At 37.2% G+C, this 19,532-nt stretch overlaps 1 protein-coding gene across 1 annotated transcript; it reads left to right on the top strand.

Annotated features, from left to right (window-relative positions):
- The first annotated feature begins 5,716 nt into the window (after positions 1-5,716).
- On the top strand, positions 5,717-17,868 carry LOC121407557. The gene is made up of 6 exons (XM_041598693.1): positions 5,717-5,994; positions 7,297-7,332; positions 11,653-13,103; positions 15,441-15,707; positions 16,450-16,941; positions 17,197-17,868. Exons 1-6 carry the CDS (start codon positions 5,820-5,822, stop codon positions 17,491-17,493), a joined length of 2,718 nt encoding a protein of 905 aa, XP_041454627.1. The 5' UTR covers positions 5,717-5,819; the 3' UTR covers positions 17,494-17,868.
- The last annotated feature ends 1,664 nt before the right edge of the window (positions 17,869-19,532 follow it).

Here is a 19,532-nt window from a genome sequence, read left to right as displayed (position 1 = left end):
TTAAAAATGTTATTCAACAAATTAATGCAATATGACAATTTAGATGCTTATTTTGCCAGGCTTGTGCCAAAGAACACAAAAATTCAAGTATTTAGCATGTTGATTAGCTAACAATAGTACTATTTTTCAGAAAAAAGGTGACAAAAAGAAATATTAGATTACTAAGTTTTTGAAAAACAGACAAGTGAAAATGATTTTAACCTTCCTGTTTCAATTTTCTGAAAACAATAAACGTACTATGTCAAGACATTAAAAACATACTATGTCATGAAATTGAATTGCTTTAATGAGAAAAAGACTATACAGATATAGATAAAAAGAAAAAGAGAGGGGGGGTCGGGGGAGATATCCATGTAAATATACACGTATAAATGAAATACCCGAGACCGTCGCCTACTGACACCAAATATTCCGATATGTGAACTTATGCTTTAAGTATTATCTTGACAACTCAAAATCATTAGCACACCACAACACAGTCCTTGACCCTATATGACATTTGACCTTGATCATGTGACCTGAAACTCCTCCAAACTTAACAGTGATATTTGATAATCACGACGTTTAAGTTTCATATATCAGATTAATACACTTTCAAAGTTATGAAATTTGACCTTGATCTTGTGACTTGAATATCCGGCACGTTGGTTATTGATACATGATTACCCTTATGTCCAAGTTCAATGAAATAGTTCCATATCATGTCAAATACTTAACATTCGTTGAGATTCCACTTTCTCCTATAGTGGATTTTTTTTCGGACTTTTAGTAATGGTCTTCTGTGGACCCCAAGGAAATGCAGTGTGATAAATTCTGTTGCAATTCGTTGAAAGTGAAAAGTTAAAATGTCTGGACTATTAGTACAGGGAATTGTCTCAATAACAATTACATGGTTGTTGTGAACCTGAATCCGAACGAGCCTGAAACATTCCCTGGTCGAGTACTGGTTGAATGTGGTCATTTCTGTAGAACTTCGAGAAAAGTTTTCAGATTTTCATGACGTCCAATTATTTCTCCTATAGGGGATTTTTTTTCGGACTTTTAGTAATGGTCTTCTGTGGACCCCAAGAAAATGCAGTGTTATAAATTCTGTTGCAATTTGTTGAAAGTGAAAAGTTAAAATGTCTGGACTATTAATGCAGGGAATTGTCTCAATAACAATTACATGGTTGGTGTGAACCTGAATCCGAACGAGCCTGAAACATTCCCTGGTTGAATGTGGTCATTTCTGTAGAACTTCGAGAAAAGTTTTCAGACTTTCATGACCTCCAATTCGTAATGGTATAAACAGTGAGCCAAAGATGGGAGGGGTAGATCTTGGCGATAGGTGGAATGGTTTTTTTTTTAAGAAGTCACGACCCAAACAAAATACATGCCATGCAGTGCACTTTTATGTTCAAAATGATTTGCTTCCTCTGATGTTGACCGTGGTGATGATAATAGTGATTATATATCTCCAGCGTTTGTTAATATATTTTCATGATAATAATCACCCTTTCTTCTTTATCACCATGATCATGATCATCATCATCATCTGGCCGTCAATCATCACCACCCAGCAAATCACAGGGATATGATAGAATTAGTACTTTCCTTCTTAAGCAGATCATACACTATATTGTCTCTCCATTGTGTCATATTTTTAATCTGTCGATCAGCACCGGTAAATGTCCAGATTCCCTAAAAATTGCAAAGGTAAATCCTGTTTTAAAAAAAGACAATCCACACGAAATAACAAATTATAGGCCTATTTCTATTCTCCCCAGCATATCCAAAATATTAGAGAAGATTATTTACAAAAGACTTTATAAGTTCCTAGATACTTTTCAGTTTCTAAATTCAAGCCAATATGGATTCAGGAAAGGGCATTCAACTGATCAGGCTTTAATACAAATATACGATAAAATTACAAATGCAATGACAAATAAAGAACACATAATAGGAGTATTCATGGACCTAAGCAAAGCATTCGACACTCTTGACCACCAGATTTTACTTTAAAAAATTGAAAATTATGGAATTCGGGGAATCACACTATCATGGTTTGAGAGTTATTTGTCTGATAGAAAACAATATGTCACTCACAATAATATTTCTTCTAACTTTCAGTCAATAAAATGCGGAGTTCCACAAGGATCGATCCTTGGCCCCTTACTTTTCCTTATATATATTAATGATTTGACTACTGTAACGCCTTTATTATCATTTGTATTATTTGCCGATGACACAAACATTTTTTGTTCAAACACTAGCTTAGAAACTTTAGTAGATACATTTAATCGTGAATTACCTAAACTATCTTTATGGTTTAAATGTAATAGGCTCTCACTTAATATAGACAAAACAAACTTTATGTATTTTACGCATACAAGTTCACATATTACTGAGTTTCCATACGACATAAGCATAGATAATATTCCACTCAAAAGGAAAAAAGAAACAAAGTTTTTAGGTGTCACAATAGATGAAAATTTAAATTGGAATGAACATATACGTTGTATAACTTCTAACATCTCCAGAAACGTAGGTGTACTTTACAAAATGAAAAACATAATTCCTCATACTACACTCGTTTTACTATACAATTCATTAATATTGCCGTATATATCGTACTGCAATATAGTTTGGGCAACGTGTGCAAAAACTAAAATTAATACAATATACTTATTACAGAAAAAAGCAATTGGACTTTGTACTAATTCGCAATATTTATCACACACAAATCCATTATTCCATAAACTAAAGACTAGGATATAAAGGATATATCCTAGGATAGGATATATATCTGGCAATCCATATCTGATCAGAAAAGCGTCCCTCGACCGGCTCATTTTAAAAATAAATTGGCGTGTTTGAAGACATCGTCGGGGGAGCAGATTCATCACCTCACACAGCAAAATAGCTCTAAACCATCCGCCAGTCAAAATATAGTCCAAAATTGGTGATATTTCTTCCCAATTTGGGAAAAGGAAGTTCAGTAATTACCAAAAACAGAATCAGTGTGAGATGGACAATCATATGCATACACTTTGTCAATCAGCCATATCAAAATAAACAAAATAGCAAAGGGTTGGCTCGAATTAATATCTCTCGCTTTCCGAATGTTAATATGCCCGTGAAACCAAGACAGCCGTTTTAACTTTTTTTTGTAATAGCAACATAGGGGGTTTGAATAAAAATTGATAAAAACGGCTGATTTCGACACACCGTACGGCCGCCGCGCCGTAGAGCAAATGTGACTGAGGTATAAAGCTGATGTAATTAATGCTGCAGTCACATTTCCCCTACGGCGAGTGTAAAACAGCCTTTTTATGCATTATTTATTAACCACCTTCAAGTAGCTGGTACAAACAAATGTTGAAACGATTGTTTTCGACTCGCCGTAGGGAAAATGTGACTGCACCTTAAGGCTGGGGGTAATTGCGCCTCAAACAACTACTAGTATACAGAGTCCAAAAATAAATGTCCCATCAATTTTAAGTTATCTTGTCTTACGTATGAACATTTAAGCATTGATTTCTCAATATGTCGTTATATAGAGCTGTTCTTCTAGCGTACTTCGGTACAAATTTCATGTTGATCTTTGCATGCATGACTGACTGCGAGACTTTCTTGAGTTGCGCCATATGGGAGAAGAATGAAATAAAGAGTGAAAAGGTACTTGTGTGTACGCAGAAAGACACATTTCCACCATTCACATACAGACACATACACGTCTCCACACCCACACAACACAAACTCCCTCACACATAACAAACCACCTCTCTCGCACACACATACGCCCATACACCCCACACACACACTTCGTAAACACTTCACAAACCAGTGTTTACATTTGCCCAATTACCCATTATCTCATTGGTTATTTTTTTTGGATAAACAATGATCAGCTGTTCTATTGTTATACCTACATAATAGGAAGCAGTTACTAAATTTGAATTATTCTCAAGTCTGTGGGTGAGTGTGGGAGATGTGCTGTGTGCGCGTGTGTGTGGAATAACGAATGTGTGCTTCTCTGCGTGCACACAGTTACTTTTCACACTTTGTTTCATTCTCCACCGAGAAACTTGGCGCAACTGAGATTTTACCTCCTTCTGGCATGTCTGGAGATTGTCTCGTAGTCAGTCATGCATACAAATATCCGTATGAAAATGGTACGAAAATGGGTTAGATTCTAGCAATTGCTAGCCATTCAAAAGATCATGCCTTTGAAATTACTTTATTTCGTATGCATATATAACCAAAGAGTAATGCCAGCCTGACACTTGCACGATTTTGTGTCACGCATTGGCACGACTCAAGTCGTGCCAGTGCGCAAACTAGTCGTGAACTGGCGTGAAGTGTGCGTAAACACGTCGTGACATGTCGTGACTGCGTGCCATGTCGGGACGAGAATTTTGAAATGTTCAAAATTTTGGTCACGACAAAATTTAGCCACCGGGTCGTGAACTATGCGCAAACTGTTCGTGAACTCGTCGGGACGATGCGGGAGGATGCGTGCCAGTGCGTGGCAGTGCGCGCCATGCCACGACTGTCACGAATGGTTCACGAACAGCTCACGTCGTGTTCACGAATAGTTCAGCACGACACCGTCCGAATTGCGCAAACTCGTCGTGCCAATGCGGGAAGTGCGTAAACTATGCGCAAACTATGCGTGAACTCGTCGTGCCAGTTGGACACTGACGGGCACGCATTCGTGAACTATTCGTGAACTCGTCGTGAACTTGTCGTGAACTATGCGTGAACAAGTCGTAAAACAGTGCGGGAGCCTCCCAGTTCGTGCCCCAAAATGGCACGACTTGCCACGACAAAATCGTGGCCAAAAGTCGTGCAAGTGTCAGCCTGGCTTAACTCCTTATATAACGCACCCGGTATAACCAAGGAGTTACCAGCACATTGCTTAATTGTTCTTAAACCCTTTACTTGCGTTCAGAAAGCAATTGCTAGTGGTTTGAACAATAGCGACGCCACGCTGTGCGAATACGACTCACCAAGGAGTAACTCCTTGGACTCACAGAACAAAAAGGATGGACTCGAATGTAGAGGTGTGGCAGTGAAAGTACCGCTTCTCTCATGTAACATCTTCTCCTCAGATGTGGTGTCAAACTTTTCCTTAAACTTGTTTCTAATTAATAAATCTTCATTGTTTGCATTAGGTTTGTCACTTAATAGTAAGATATATGATAAATTGGGCACAATTACTCTTAAGGATGTAAAAGACAATGTTAATAGAGATTTGCTGGAATTAAATAAAAATGTTTAATATTAAGTTCGATTTCAGTTGAGCAGACATCACCTCCTTTGAATGATACCGCTATCACATTGATGGAGGGTGAGCCACGGAATAATTGCAGATTTTCCAATATGTAAAATCAGACACAAAAAACTGATCATTAAATTACTATCATTTGGAGTACCCACACTTCGTTTATCTGTATAGCGCTATAGAAGATATTTGTGGATTTTTTATATCATTTTTACTGGCGGTTTACTTCTAATTGTGCACAAGACTTCTTTGCTCATATTTGCGTAACAAAAGCCGTATTCGATTACATATAACAGCCAATAATATAACTTTATAATTTTGGCCTACCAACCGACTTACTCAGCCACAGATTATTATTTCATACATGGTATAAAGTTCTAACGCACACCTGTGGCCACTTGGAAATCTGAACATGTTCAGTATTGTTGAGAGTGTCACTGGAGTATCGATGAAGGTAGGTATATAATGGTTGATCAACTTGTTCATCTGTTGCGTATAAATCTCAGCCGCAACTAAAAACAATCGTCATTAAAACGAGAGTGAATGATATACAATGGCATTAATGAGATGCATTTTCGTTTTGTTGTTGATGGAGTCTTTATCATCTTGTGATTGTTCTGATTCAGAGCGACCTGATAATGGAAGGAATTCGTCAACATCAGTTTCTAACTCCCTTGATAATTTTCCAGAGAATGAATATTCTTCAAGCTCCTGGTCGGTTTCTTACGGTAAGTACATCAAATTCCTTTTTGTTCCATTTATTTGCAATTTCCGCATATACGTTAGTTGAATACAGATTATGTAGGTACTTCTAAAGCCATTTAAAAACTTACTCATGACCTTATAATAATAGACTACATGATTATTGATTTTTTTTATATGATCCTATGTGTAAAGGTAGATATATCAAAAAAGCAGAGTAGGTCTTTATTTTTAATCTCGTTTGATTTGTGGTTAACAATATATCTATCACTTCAGATGTATTCTGAACATAGGCGGCGGAAGCGGGGGGGGGGGGTGGGGACGTTCCCCCCTAAATTTTAAGCTGATGACCTTTTTTTTTTTGCTTGTCATTTTTTTTGGCCTGTGTCCATCCCTCAATTTTTTTTGCTTGTCAAAAAATGTTGGTGGTCCCCCCCCCTGAAAAAAGAAATGCAATCTATAATAATCGAGAATTCATTCTTTTCATCAATTTCCAGTCACTCTTAGAGAAATACATACCTGCATCATGTATATGGAGAGTTGTGGTGCAAAATAAAGCAAGGCCTAATCTAGTACTACATTGATTGTCTCCTTTTTTTTTCTTTCTATTCCACTACACCTAAGCAGTTATGTCAAGGTATGTCAATGACTCCCACCACTTGAATCTTCCTTAAGCTGGAGCAATTGTCATGTGATCCCCAAACACACCTTTAACCTTCATAAATGCCTTTCATAAAACATGAAAATTCTCTATTTTTTTCACGATACTTTGACTCTCCATCCTATTTCTTATTCGCATTCGAAATTCATGATGGACACGATACTGGATTTCCTTTATTTTATCACTTTCTTCCTTTCTTTTTTATTTGTGATGTTACAGTTTTTGTTTTGCCCCCCCCCCCCCCGCTCTGTTTGCAAACACTATTTTCTCTTCGCTATATAATTATGGTCGTATTTACCCTAATACCCTATTTTTGATTACCTACATATATGATTAAGATCACAATTTATTTCCAAAGGGTCTTACCAATACAAGCTCTGCTTTTTGATAAGTCCCTTATTTTTCATTTTCATATGTAAATGAACACCTGTAATTATCTAATTATCGAAATGTGTATTGAAACTACTATACGACTTATTAATTTTATCGATCACTTTCCTATCATATAATTTGTAACTGAAGTATCGTTTATCTGCTTTATATATTATGTAGTTATGTGTTTTTTTATTATGAAAATAACAATTTATATATTGAAACTGAATTAAATCATCTTGTTGAAAAAAAAACTTTACATCAAGTTTTTCCTTTCTTTGCCCTTAATGAATAGGTTCAAATGAAATCACATCCGTCATTTGTCCTGTTGGTAAGTGTCTATTTTGTTCCTCTTGTATCTATATAGCATCTGTATCTATCATAATTCTTATTTATGCTGTTCATACTAACAGCCTCTGTGCAAATATCAATCAACAAGACTGATAAATAAGGCGCACTGGATAATTCAAACTATGTGTTGGGAACTATATATTTATTGAGATCAATAACAATAATTTGAAACAATGAACAACTATTGAAATCCATCTAAACTTTGAAAAATCCTATCATAGAACCAATGTAAAAGAGAGCAATATTGATCGTGATTTAATCAAAAAGAAAAAGGAAAAAAGAGAAAGAAGGGGACTTTTGACTCTGACTAAAAAAAAATTAATGGAGAAATTCGAGTGTAAAAGGTGTCAATATCATCTTTCCGGTACAAACAAAAAATCATATTTGAGAAGAAAAAAATGCCCGACTTCATTTTATTGGTGACCACGATTATTGGATTAAAAAAAGATGTTTACATAATACTTTGGACGTCTAAAAAATCATAAAGGCGGAGATTCTGGCAAGAGAGAATGTTGATATCTTTAAATCTTTGGCCTGAACATTTCATGATTTGAGATTAAGTAATATTGAAAGAACTAACATCAGATATTGGGAACACCTGGCTACCTGTATCTATATGCAAGATGATATTAAAGTACCGAATTCGATATTTTGCATAATATTTCACCACAGGTGTTTGGACAGGTTTGTGTAAAAGGCGAGTATTATCCGATTGACCGTCAGATAAACATATTTTGACCCCACTAATTATATACAATTGAGGCCAAATTTCAAACATCGTTTCATAGAATTTAATGTCAAATCTATAATTAATAGTACATTTTCTATCATGATATATGTCACCACTGAACAGAAAAGGTGTAATCTGAAATGTTTGTATTAAGAGGTAACAAGCACAAATATGACATGTTTTTGTCAAGTTTTTTTAAGTGATGAAGGATGAAGAGAACAATGGTAGGCGTAGATTCATTCAAGGGTTCCCCAGAGCTATCTGCCCTTTGGAAAAAATTGTGATGCCGAAAAAATGTCTCTGCCGGGAATCTAACCCGGGACCCTAGCTGCTATGAACGCCGCGCCGGTGCCTATACTAGACAGATTTTTGACACCATCCCAATTACCATTGTTGTCTTCATCCATTTCTTTCACAAAATATTTAGATAGAAGAGTTACCAAAGCGGTTGTACATGTATTGCATACTTTCTCCTAACCCCGGGAGCCCAGGAGCTTACCGTGTATATGGCCATAGACACGGGACTAGGGTAATTTATGGTAAAACTACTTATCAAACTGAATTGTGAAAACAGAAATTATGCACTTACCACGATTATTACGGATGGAGGTCTAACATGTGGCAGTATTCTGGCATCGAGGCACAGACTGGTACTTAAAAAACCCCAAAAAGTTCTGTCGCGATACCTCTCCTAATTCTTTCAAAATTCATAATAAAATGGCCGATTGAGACTGGTAGAAAGAGACGGAACTTCTCGTTTTTTTTTGTTTTTTTTTTGAGGTTCCAGTCTGTGCCTCGATGTCAGGACACTGCCACACGTTAGACCTTCATCCATATAATCGTGATAAGTGCACAATTTCTGTTTTCACAATTCAGTTTGATAAATATTTATTACCCTAGTCCAGTGTCTATGGCCACTACACGGTAAGCCACTGGGCTCCCTTACGTGTAGGCCCTAGTAGGCATGGCGGCTTGTCATTGTTCAATACTCATCGACAACCGACAAAGGAAATAATAATTTGTAGTGTCGAAAATCTATCTATCTGATGGTCAATCGGATCTGAGTCGCCCTAGCCACTAGCCCGTCTATGTGGTCTAGTGGTTAAGGCACCGGCGTTCAAAGCTGGAAGCTCGGGTTCGAATCCCGGCAGAGACATTTTATCGGCATCATCAATTTTCCAAAGGGCAGATAGCTCTGGGGAACCTTGACTGAAGCTACATCTTCCATTGTTCTCTTCATCCATTTCAACGATGTTGTCAGTGGCGTACCGTGGGTCACGGCATTGGGGGGGGGGGGCACCAGCAAAAATTTCGGGTCACTTAGGGAGCGCGCGAAGCGCGCTCAGTTGTCAGGTATACTGACCTAATAGAGATATTTTAAGGACATGCAGTGCCATCAAACGGATATGTATCTCACTGTTTAAATAATGCGAGCGCGAAGCGCGAGCTGAAAATTTTTGATATTGAGGGCTAAAAAATGACATTATAAGCGAATTGTTTTGTAATCATGATACTTAACTGTCTCGCTAAACAAACAATGCGAGCGCGAAGCGCGAGCTAACATTTTTTGTATATACTGACCCTAAACAAGGAAATTTCAAGGATTATATTTTAGAATAATATGTCACCATAGTCATCTAATGCTATTGCCATCCTTTGCTGATTTTGTTAGAATTACATCTAAACACAGTCATGAAGCACCTTTGTAGTCATGTAATCATGATTATCATACGCATCTTACTAATCAAATACTGCAAGCGCAAAAGCGCGAGCTGAAAATTTAGGAAATATAGACCTGAAGAGGGGCATTCTAAGGGTTGTTTGTAGGAATTCTCTAAGACCCTACGTATTTGACTAACCAAATGATGCGAGCGCGAAGCGCGAGCTGAAATTTTTGTATATATTGACCACAAACATGGATATTTTAAGGACTATATTTACGAATCCATTAAGTCAGAGTATACATATCTCACTATAGTCATCTAATGCGAGTGCCAAGCGCTTGCTGATTTTGTTAGAATTACATCTAAACACATGGAGCACTTTTTGAAGTCATTGCAATCATGATTATTATACGCATCTCACTAATGAAATACTGCGAGCGCGAAGCGCGAGCTGAAAATCTAAGAAATTCAGACATGAAGAGGGGCATTCCAAGGCTTGTTTGTAGGAATTCACTAAGACCCCACGTATTTCACTAACCAAATGATGCGAGCGCGAAGCGCGAGCTAAATTTTTTTTGATATTCAGATCAGAAAAATTGACATTTTAAGGACTGATTTTAGGAGTTCATGAAGAGCAGAAATCTCACCAATCCACTAATGCGAACGTTAGCACGGACAGGAAATGTTTTATATTAAGACCCTAAAATAGGGCAATAACTTTCAGTAGTCATGAAAAAGAAGAATATATCACTACTTAAAACAATAATAATTCTAATTGCGAGGAAATATATTATTCTGTTGTATATTGATTTGAAAACGGGAGGCTTTAGTACAGCAGGTTATATCTCGTTAAAAATTCTATGCGAGCACCAGGAACAATGAAGACACAATTAAGCAAATAATGTTTCATAAAGTTGTGAAAAAATGCTTATGTTATATAACAAAATATAATATAACACTATGATAAACAACAATTTCTTCTTTCCCCCACTACGTTTCTCTTCCTTTTTCCCTCTTTTTCTCCTTTTCCCCGTTTTTTTTTTGCGAGCCGATGGGGGGGGGGGGGACACGTCCCCCCCATGCCCCCCCGTAGTTACGCCACTGGATGTTGTACATGTATTTCACACACACACACACACACACACACACACACACACCCACACACATATATATGTGTGTGTGTTTTTATCAGGTATAATTATATTTCAATTCATAGAATGTATACACGCATATGCTATTCATTACGTGTCATTTGCTTAGCACACTGCAAAAGACGTAACATTCGCCATTGTTATTACTGCAAGATGACAATTATCTCCGGTTCCAAAAGAGGAAAATCTGAAAAAGGGTCGCACCGCCAACAGACGAGGTCAAGCGGTAAAAGTACTAGTACCTGATTTCGATTTTACTTCTATTTATCAGGTAGTCTGTCCTTCCCGACTTACCACTCGAGAAAGAAGAGTTGCGATGCATGTAAAGTAAACATGTAGCGACAGGTGGATAAAAAGATGATGTGTAATCTTGAGGTCCTCTTTATTCTTTAAACTTACAATCTTATCTTTGAAATTAAATGGTTATTCCTTGATCACATTCTATCTCAGAAGAAATGAAATTTTAATTTGAGAGGTGTTCCGAAATAGTGAGATCTTGGGGACGATTCCTTTTTATCATTGGGCAATTATTTCGTGTCCAATTGCCAGCATTGTTAGCCAATGTATATAAAGGTACATTACATCTAATAAAAAAATAGTAGAGGGCATCAACAATAGGTAAGAATTGGGGAAAGATATCACTATCGCAATGTATTTGATTTCATATTTGAACCAATATATTTTATGGATATGTATGACTCAATAACGAGATGATTAACTTTTCCATCTATTTTGGACCTTTTTTTTCTTTCCAGATTCTGACAAGTGCGTTATTTTCACTTATTACATAGAGGAATGTGATATAAATCAAGTAATGTTCGGACCCACTTCGATGTGTACCTGTTCTGCAAGCTGTATTTTCTTCGACGACTGTTGTCATGGATACCCAAACAACACCAGAGAGCCTTACGCCGTGATTATTGAGCGCCAGTATTGGAGTTGTACCCGATTTGCAATTGGTCTGGCACATAACACTTCTTGTAACTACACTTACTTTGTTGTGAATAGATGTCCAAACTCAGATGCGACTGACCCCCAGTTGAAACAAAGATGTGAGAACCCCAGAGCAAATGATACAGTCTTTGTTGATTCGCAGACTATCTTCTATCGCAACAGGTATTGCGCTCTCTGCCATGGCGTCAACTCGTCCGAACTTACCCCTTATATAATATTCTATCCGTGTCAGGACAATCTACCAAATGAGGACACGTTTTGTGGACAGATCCCCTATAAGCTCGACGGAGTGATGGAGTGGCGGAGGCCGCGTCTGTGTATTGAGGATTCAGACATCATATCACAATGCGATTCAAAAATAGGAAACCAAAGCTTACATTCACTTTGTTTGAGCGAAAGCGAACGAAGAGTGTGGGTCGCTAAGGTCGATGGAATCAACTTTTCCGACGGTAATATTTATAGGAACGTTTACTGTGCAATGTGCAATGGGTTAGATGGGGAAAAGGTCATCAATAAAACTAAATCATGCGACACGCACAAAACCGTAGATAAACTTTATAAAATTTCCTACTATTATCCGGAGCTGCAATGTAGCAATGGCCTCCAGTTATCAGGAACAGAATGCGTCCCGGAAGTAAGCTCTTGGCCAGACTGTGAGACCAGCAACTTCATCTTTGCGGTTGTCTCTAATGGGTCTTCGCAGTGCTACAAAGGCTTCGACGGTTTCAAAGAAATGAGCAATGATTGGAGTTTGGACGAACCCGAAATATCGAACTATGATTTCGTGTACGACCTCAATGGTGCGATGTCGTTCACCACATTCTTAGAGTTTCCAGCTGATTTCCTACCACACCAAAGCAAAATTAAGGAATTGGTTGGAAATAGCTTTGAGCAAGTACATGATACGAGTTGTCCCGATAACACGATCATCATCCGGGAAAGATGCAACATTGTCTCTGGGCAATGGGTGGATTTTATTGGAAATCTATCAGACATCACAGACGACCCGCGACTTTTTGAACCAGTGGAAATCAACGGCACACTTTACATCGTGTATGATGAGACTACTTTCATTCGACCGGTTTTGTGGGAAAATTACACTTATTTTACACGTTTCTCAGATGAGTGGAATTTCACCAGACAGCTTTCATTCTCGCTGTATGGACATTTCGTTGACGTACAAACTTGTGCGTCTATCGTTGTCGGAGATTCTTTTATCACCGAAAATAAAATAGACAATGTTACTGTGTTGGTAAGTAGTTTTACACTGTTTACACGACATTCAACATTTTTTTTCGGAAGAGTTGCAATTGATAGCATATGTACCTTAGGTTGTTCTCAACTACCATCAACTCAGATTGATTTTGATATTGATAATGAAGGTACCTCCCAGCAAAGTACAACACTTCGGACACATTTAAGTCATATCGCCAAGGAACTTGAATTAGTGTCTTGGTCATCGATGCCATTGTAACAAAGCTGCGAAAGTATTTTTTTTCAAATACAGCGCGTCCCAAAAAAAACTATACACTTTTGAAATGGCCGCCAAATAAAAAATCTAGCACTTTGGGGAAAAAGACTCACATATATGGAAAGCCAATGAAGTCAACTTTCAAATGACACCAAAAAGTTGGAAAACTATTAATGCTTGAGCGAGCACTGCCCACTGAAACAAAGGGTATGAAAATTAGGGTGGGCTGGAATTAGCCTTCCAATTTATTTTAGTTGTTGAGAGGCAAATTATTTCGAACTTGCAAAGTTAAGGGCGTTGTGATAAATTAATGATCAACCTTGATCAGTTTTGATAGCTTAAGCAAATTTTTTAAGTTATTAAATTGAACTTTTATGCATGAGTGAACACAAATTACACTTTTGGAGCAGCATTTCAACTTTATCATTTGGATCTCTTTTGGGGCAGCATTTCAACTTTATCATGGGGATCTCAGCAATGTGTTCATGGGAGTCGGCCAGTCGGGAGAATAGGGGGTGAGAATCGTGAGATAGGGCTTAAGTGGGAGAAGTAGGTTGATGAAATAAGGGTCAACAGAACATTCAGCCCCTGCCCCCCCCCTCTTTCCCACCCTCCCCTCCTGTTGAGAGACTGATGGCTATTCTTATGTACGCGTGAAGTCCAGAGCAGAATGTTGGTTTAATGATTAATTCTGAATTAGGGCATCAACTTTTTCCTATCAATCATTCAATCAACAATTTATCAGTAAATCAACTCATTCAATGTGCAATGTAATCAATAAAACATTCATTTTTTTTCCAATAAATTATTTCATTAATCATCATAATCATTAATTTTTTGGGGTAATCATTCAAACTGACCATCAGCCACCGGTCACTTGGCAGTTAAGTTTTGAAAAGGCTACAATTCAGGAGATGAGACAGAGAGAGAGAGAGAGAGAGAGGGGGGGGGCTTGAAAATGGAGGTGAAGAGGGGAGGGTACCTATGACTTTTAATTTGTAAAAAGGACAAAAAGAAGAGGAATGCCCTTTTAACCAAGTCTTAGCATACCTCGCCCTCTTGCTTGTAACAGGTAGATGTACCATCACATCACTCTGACTCTCATGAACACACTTCTGATGTCCACAAGATGAATATGCTACACTAAAATTACAATTCCTGTTCACTCATGCAGTACATTTCAATTTAGTAATTCATGAAATTTGCCTATTAAAACCAAAACTTATCTCACTCATGAATAGCAGAACACCCTTAGCTTTGTAAGTTCCAAAGGACTAACCTCTCAAAAAACTGTATGGCTAATTCCTGCCCAGCCTAGCCAAGCTTAGTCTCTCAGGAGGAGAGAAGTGGGGGGAGGGGGTAGAGATGGAGGGAGGGGTTGCTAAATGTTCTGTTGACCTTAAGCCCATCAACTTACTTCACCTACCTAAGTCATATTACCCCCTCTTCTCCTGACTGTCATGAACACATTGTTGAGATCCACATGATCCACATGATAAAGCTGCACTAAAAATTGCAATTCATGATCACTCATGCATTAAATTTCAATTTAATAACGTATGAAATTTTCACAAACAACAAACTGATCACATCTGATCTTTAACTCACCAAATAACCTTCAACTTTGCAAGTACCAAACAAAAAATCTGAAAGAAATTGGAAGGCTAATTCCAGCCCACCCTAATTTGCATACCCTCTGTTTCAGTGGGCAGTGCTCGCTCAAGCATGAATAATTTTCCAACTTTTTGGTGTCATTTGAAAGTTGACTTTATTGGCTTTCCATATCTATAAGTCTTTTCCCCCAAAGTGCTACATTTTTTATTTGGCAGCCATTTCAAAAGTGTATAGTTTTTTTTGGGACGCACTGTAGAGCGCCATCCAGTAACTTTTCTGTTAATCAGTTCAATTAAATGAGAATGGACGTTTCTTCCAATTTAACAAAAGTTAATAATACCTCCTGTTTAAGGTGTAACATTATTGGATAACTAATATTGGCGACAATTTTGGTATTTTTGAACCCTCAAACACTGATGACAAATCAATTTCGTATTATCTTGCTTTAGTTCCATTGATTGGTTTTCAATTACTTGAATTTGTGGCTTTCTCCCCAAAATGCAGATATACCAAGGCATCGAGTTTTATCCGGATAAGTACACCCGTTACAAGAATGGATCTGTCCGTCTCTGCTGGACCAGTTCCGATCCTCCAGAACCTGTCAGCATGTTCAATTTCTCCAGAGGACAGTATCTTCTGAACGTCATCCTCCTTGTAGTGTCCACCATCTGTCTCTTGGTGGCTTTGATCACATACTGTATCTTCAAGCCTCTTCGGAACCTTCAAGGCATATCTACTATGAACTTCATCACTGCTCTCTTTATTGCACAGGTCAGTGTCAGGTTCAAACATAGAAACTTTACTGAGAACAATGATGAAATTGATAGGATGGAAAGAAAATATTCATATGTATATTTTTGGTTTGCCAAAAAAAAACTAAAGTTGGATACAAATAAACGAAATTATGAACGAGGCAACACTTGGTTAACACAAACTTAGTTGCTACCTTCCGTACGGAGTATATACACAACCGTATGTTAAGAAGGCGAAATTATAAGAATTATCTTGAAAACGAGAAATAAGTTTATTTCACCACAAATGAAAACCGCAAATCGTGGTCTAGTTGATATGTCTCCATACTATAGATTACAAGGTTTGGTGTTCGATTCCCTCCTCGGCACTTAACGTCCTTCGGCAGGTTTTGATATAATTTGTCACATCCGACACTGGTCAGCTTAATCGTTACCCGACAGGAAAATATTTTATTAAAATGTTGAACCGCATTATTTGGAAGCAATGCTAAACCTTCGTAATATTAAAGAACTTAGAAACATTCTGTATAGAACTCTTTATCTTGCATATTATAAATGTTATCATTGTCATCAGCAGCATCATCATTAATACAAAGTAAAGTAAAGAGAATTAATTTTATTTTATTTAGAAAATACATCACTCATATAACACGAAATCTAACTCTTTTTTTCCCAAATCAATTTGATCTCTGGTCGTGCGAAATAACAAGTTGATTGAAAAAAAAACGTAAGAAACATGCATTTCTTCCTCCTCTTTCAAGGTAATGCTCCAATATATTGCTCCAAACATGACATCATTCCCGATCCTGTGTACGATTGCTGCAGTTGTCACTCATTATTCCCTCCTTGCCGCCTTCACTTGGACAAACATCTTGGCATGGGATCTTGTCCGTCACTTTGCATCTTCGTCCTTTTTACCAAAGAGACATAGTGAGACAAGACGACTGATCGTCTACCATACCATTGGTTGGTGTGTTCCTCTCATTATCATCGTTCCCTGTCTCATCGTCCAAAGTCAGAACCCATCACTACATCGATATGGCAAGATCGGATCATCTTGCTGGATCTACCAGGCAATGGGTATCGTTGTGACATTCCTGGTACCTATTGCTATCAGCTTCCTCGTCAATATTGTTCTCTTCTTGTTGACTACCTACGGTGTTCACAAGAGCAAACGTGATTCTAGAATTCTCCGTGAAGGTGCAAAGGAACGACGAAAGGAACTCTTTCAAGAACTCCTGGTTCACTTCAAGGTTTGTATGAAAATTCTACTTTGGGGGAACCGCGTAATACAAAGACTTGTCATCAACAACTATTTCACCTTTTGTTATAAAGGCTTGAAAATATAGAATGGTCATTTGGAATTTCAAGATAATTGTCAACCGAAATATTTTTAACGTGATTTATATTTTTGATTTGTTAACGTAAATATACTGACATATGCAAAGTAAAGGAGTTGAAAACCCCCTTTATATTCTCAATAATTTCTCCCCCACTAAAACCTGTAGATATCTTGTCTGCTTGGCTTTGGATGGTCCTTTGGTTTCATCGCTTCATTCACCAATTCTGCTACTGTTTGGACCATCTTCATCCTGACTAGCTCTCTCCAAGGGATATTTGTTTTCATCTTCTTCGGCGCTAATCAACGAGTAAGGGATCTCTGGCGAAACAAGGTTTGCGGATCGGCAGCACAAACAGGAACTTCAACTATGGCATTAACATCTTCTACAAGTGTGGGATCAAAGACAAAGAGTAATGGGAGTAATACAGAAACTACGACCTCCTGTTCGACTACGGGTGTGTAAGACTTCTTCGGCATGTCAGCTACGATATTTTGAATGACCCCGCTCCATAGTTGCTGGAGGCATAAGGCATTTTTGCAATCACAACACAGACGCTTTCTGTGACGCAGGAAAATAATGTTTTACCAACAGCTCTTCAATGACGAAACGGTCTTTGCCAAATTTCAGTGAATCAAAACAGCGGTGGCGATCAGACTCGCTCTGGACTATGGACAAACGAACGACATATTTGCAATTTTCGTCTGGTCCGAATCTTCGGACGATGTGCTGTCCCGGTCCACCAAGGCTTTTTACAAAAATCTCCCGGCTGTCCATTACGTGATTTGACTTGCATTTTCAAAGAAATTGGTGCGTTGCAGAAAGCGTCTGCGTTGTGATTGCAAAAATATCTTTTTGTCCTCGAAACGATCACAACTGCTGTCTCATGGAAATCAAAATTCTCTTTATCTTAACGTAGAAAGAGAATATTCATATTTGTTTATTTGTAGATACCTCTTAAGATATTTTGCAGTTCGTTAGTAATATGCAAAATTTATATATCGCTTGATACAATACTTCTAAGCGCTGCATACTATTCTGTGCTTCCGATCCCTTTCTGCTCCCATTATCCTTTTCATCTGTTCTCTCACACAGTTTTTTCATTGTATTCCCACCTGTCCATCCTCTCCTCCATTTCTTTTGTTTTACTTCTATACTCTCAATTTCATGAAGTATAAATCTCGTAATCATTGTTTCATTTTTTTTTTCATTGTAATTCGATTCTTATCCTGTAGTTCGAATACTTATGTATTGTTCATTATTATGCTTTCAAACCGTATTTTTAGTTTTGTACTTCAATAAACTGTTCGCAGGTTGACCCATTTATTGTACTGTTTGTAGATTTTTATCGTTAAAAATGAATGATAATTAAAGAATGCATAATTTTTACTACCATGAATAATATTATTTGAACAAAAAAATTGCGGTAGTCAATAGAGAACTTTTACACTGGATAGTTATTCGATCCCCATAACCATTCAACAGAGTTTAAAAATTTCTTCGAGAAATATGATTGAACTAAGTATTTTGTTAGTGTGTCGGGATATTTCGTTTAGTACGAACCATTAGGTAATGATATACATTATATTTTTGTCAATGCGATATGTCTTTAATGCTGTACGAGCTCCATAATAGAGGGGAAGAGAGAGAGAGAGAGAACGATTATAGAAACAAAGTTTGTGACTTAATTTATTTTTCATTGTGTCAATTTTTTTCCAGTAATTTTGAAGACTGATTATCGTTATAGTATCGTTAATACCATTAAAACTATAAGTATTACCAGTATTTCTTAATTAATGTAGCTTTAATTTTATCATCAATGTTATTATATATGGAGGAATATAAACATTGTCATTACACTTACTGCTATCAGTATTGTTTCAATTGTTCGTAGTTCTATAACCAAATTTACATTTAGTACTATTCCCATTATTATTGATTTTATAATTGTTAGTTCAAATATTATGATTAATATCATTATTATCACTGTTGCTATATGATTATCATCATCATTGTTGTAATTGGTATGATCATAATTACCAATATTAGCAATATCATCAAGGTCTTCACAATTGTCATCGTAATTATTTTTATCATGAATAAAATAATCGCTGTTGATATGTACATCATTATCGTAAACAAAGAAGCGTTGTTTCCCCGGTGGAAATAACACAGTGTCATACAGTAGGATTACAGTGTATCCACGAAATTGGGCTGTGTGAAAATATTATTCACACTGTTCAAATGCTCTAATTTATCAGTATAAAAGGAATTTCACACTGTGGCTACCTCTATGGTATGGATATATTCACAGTGTCTTGGCAGAGTAAACCATGTGGATATGTAATTCACACTGTTGAAATGCTCAAATTTAATAGTGTGAAGGTAATTACACAGTGCTCTTGTCTGTGAACACACCGTGGCGTATATTGTAGGACACTGTGTTCTTCTAGTAGGGTTAGGCCAACAAACATGACTTTGAAGTCTTTAAAAACTCATCTTCC

The sequence above is a fragment of the Lytechinus variegatus genome, chromosome 2 (assembly GCF_018143015.1).
Source record: "Lytechinus variegatus isolate NC3 chromosome 2, Lvar_3.0, whole genome shotgun sequence".
Lineage (NCBI taxonomy): Eukaryota > Metazoa > Echinodermata > Echinoidea > Temnopleuroida > Toxopneustidae > Lytechinus > Lytechinus variegatus.
This window is presented reverse-complemented; position numbering and strand designations above follow the sequence as displayed.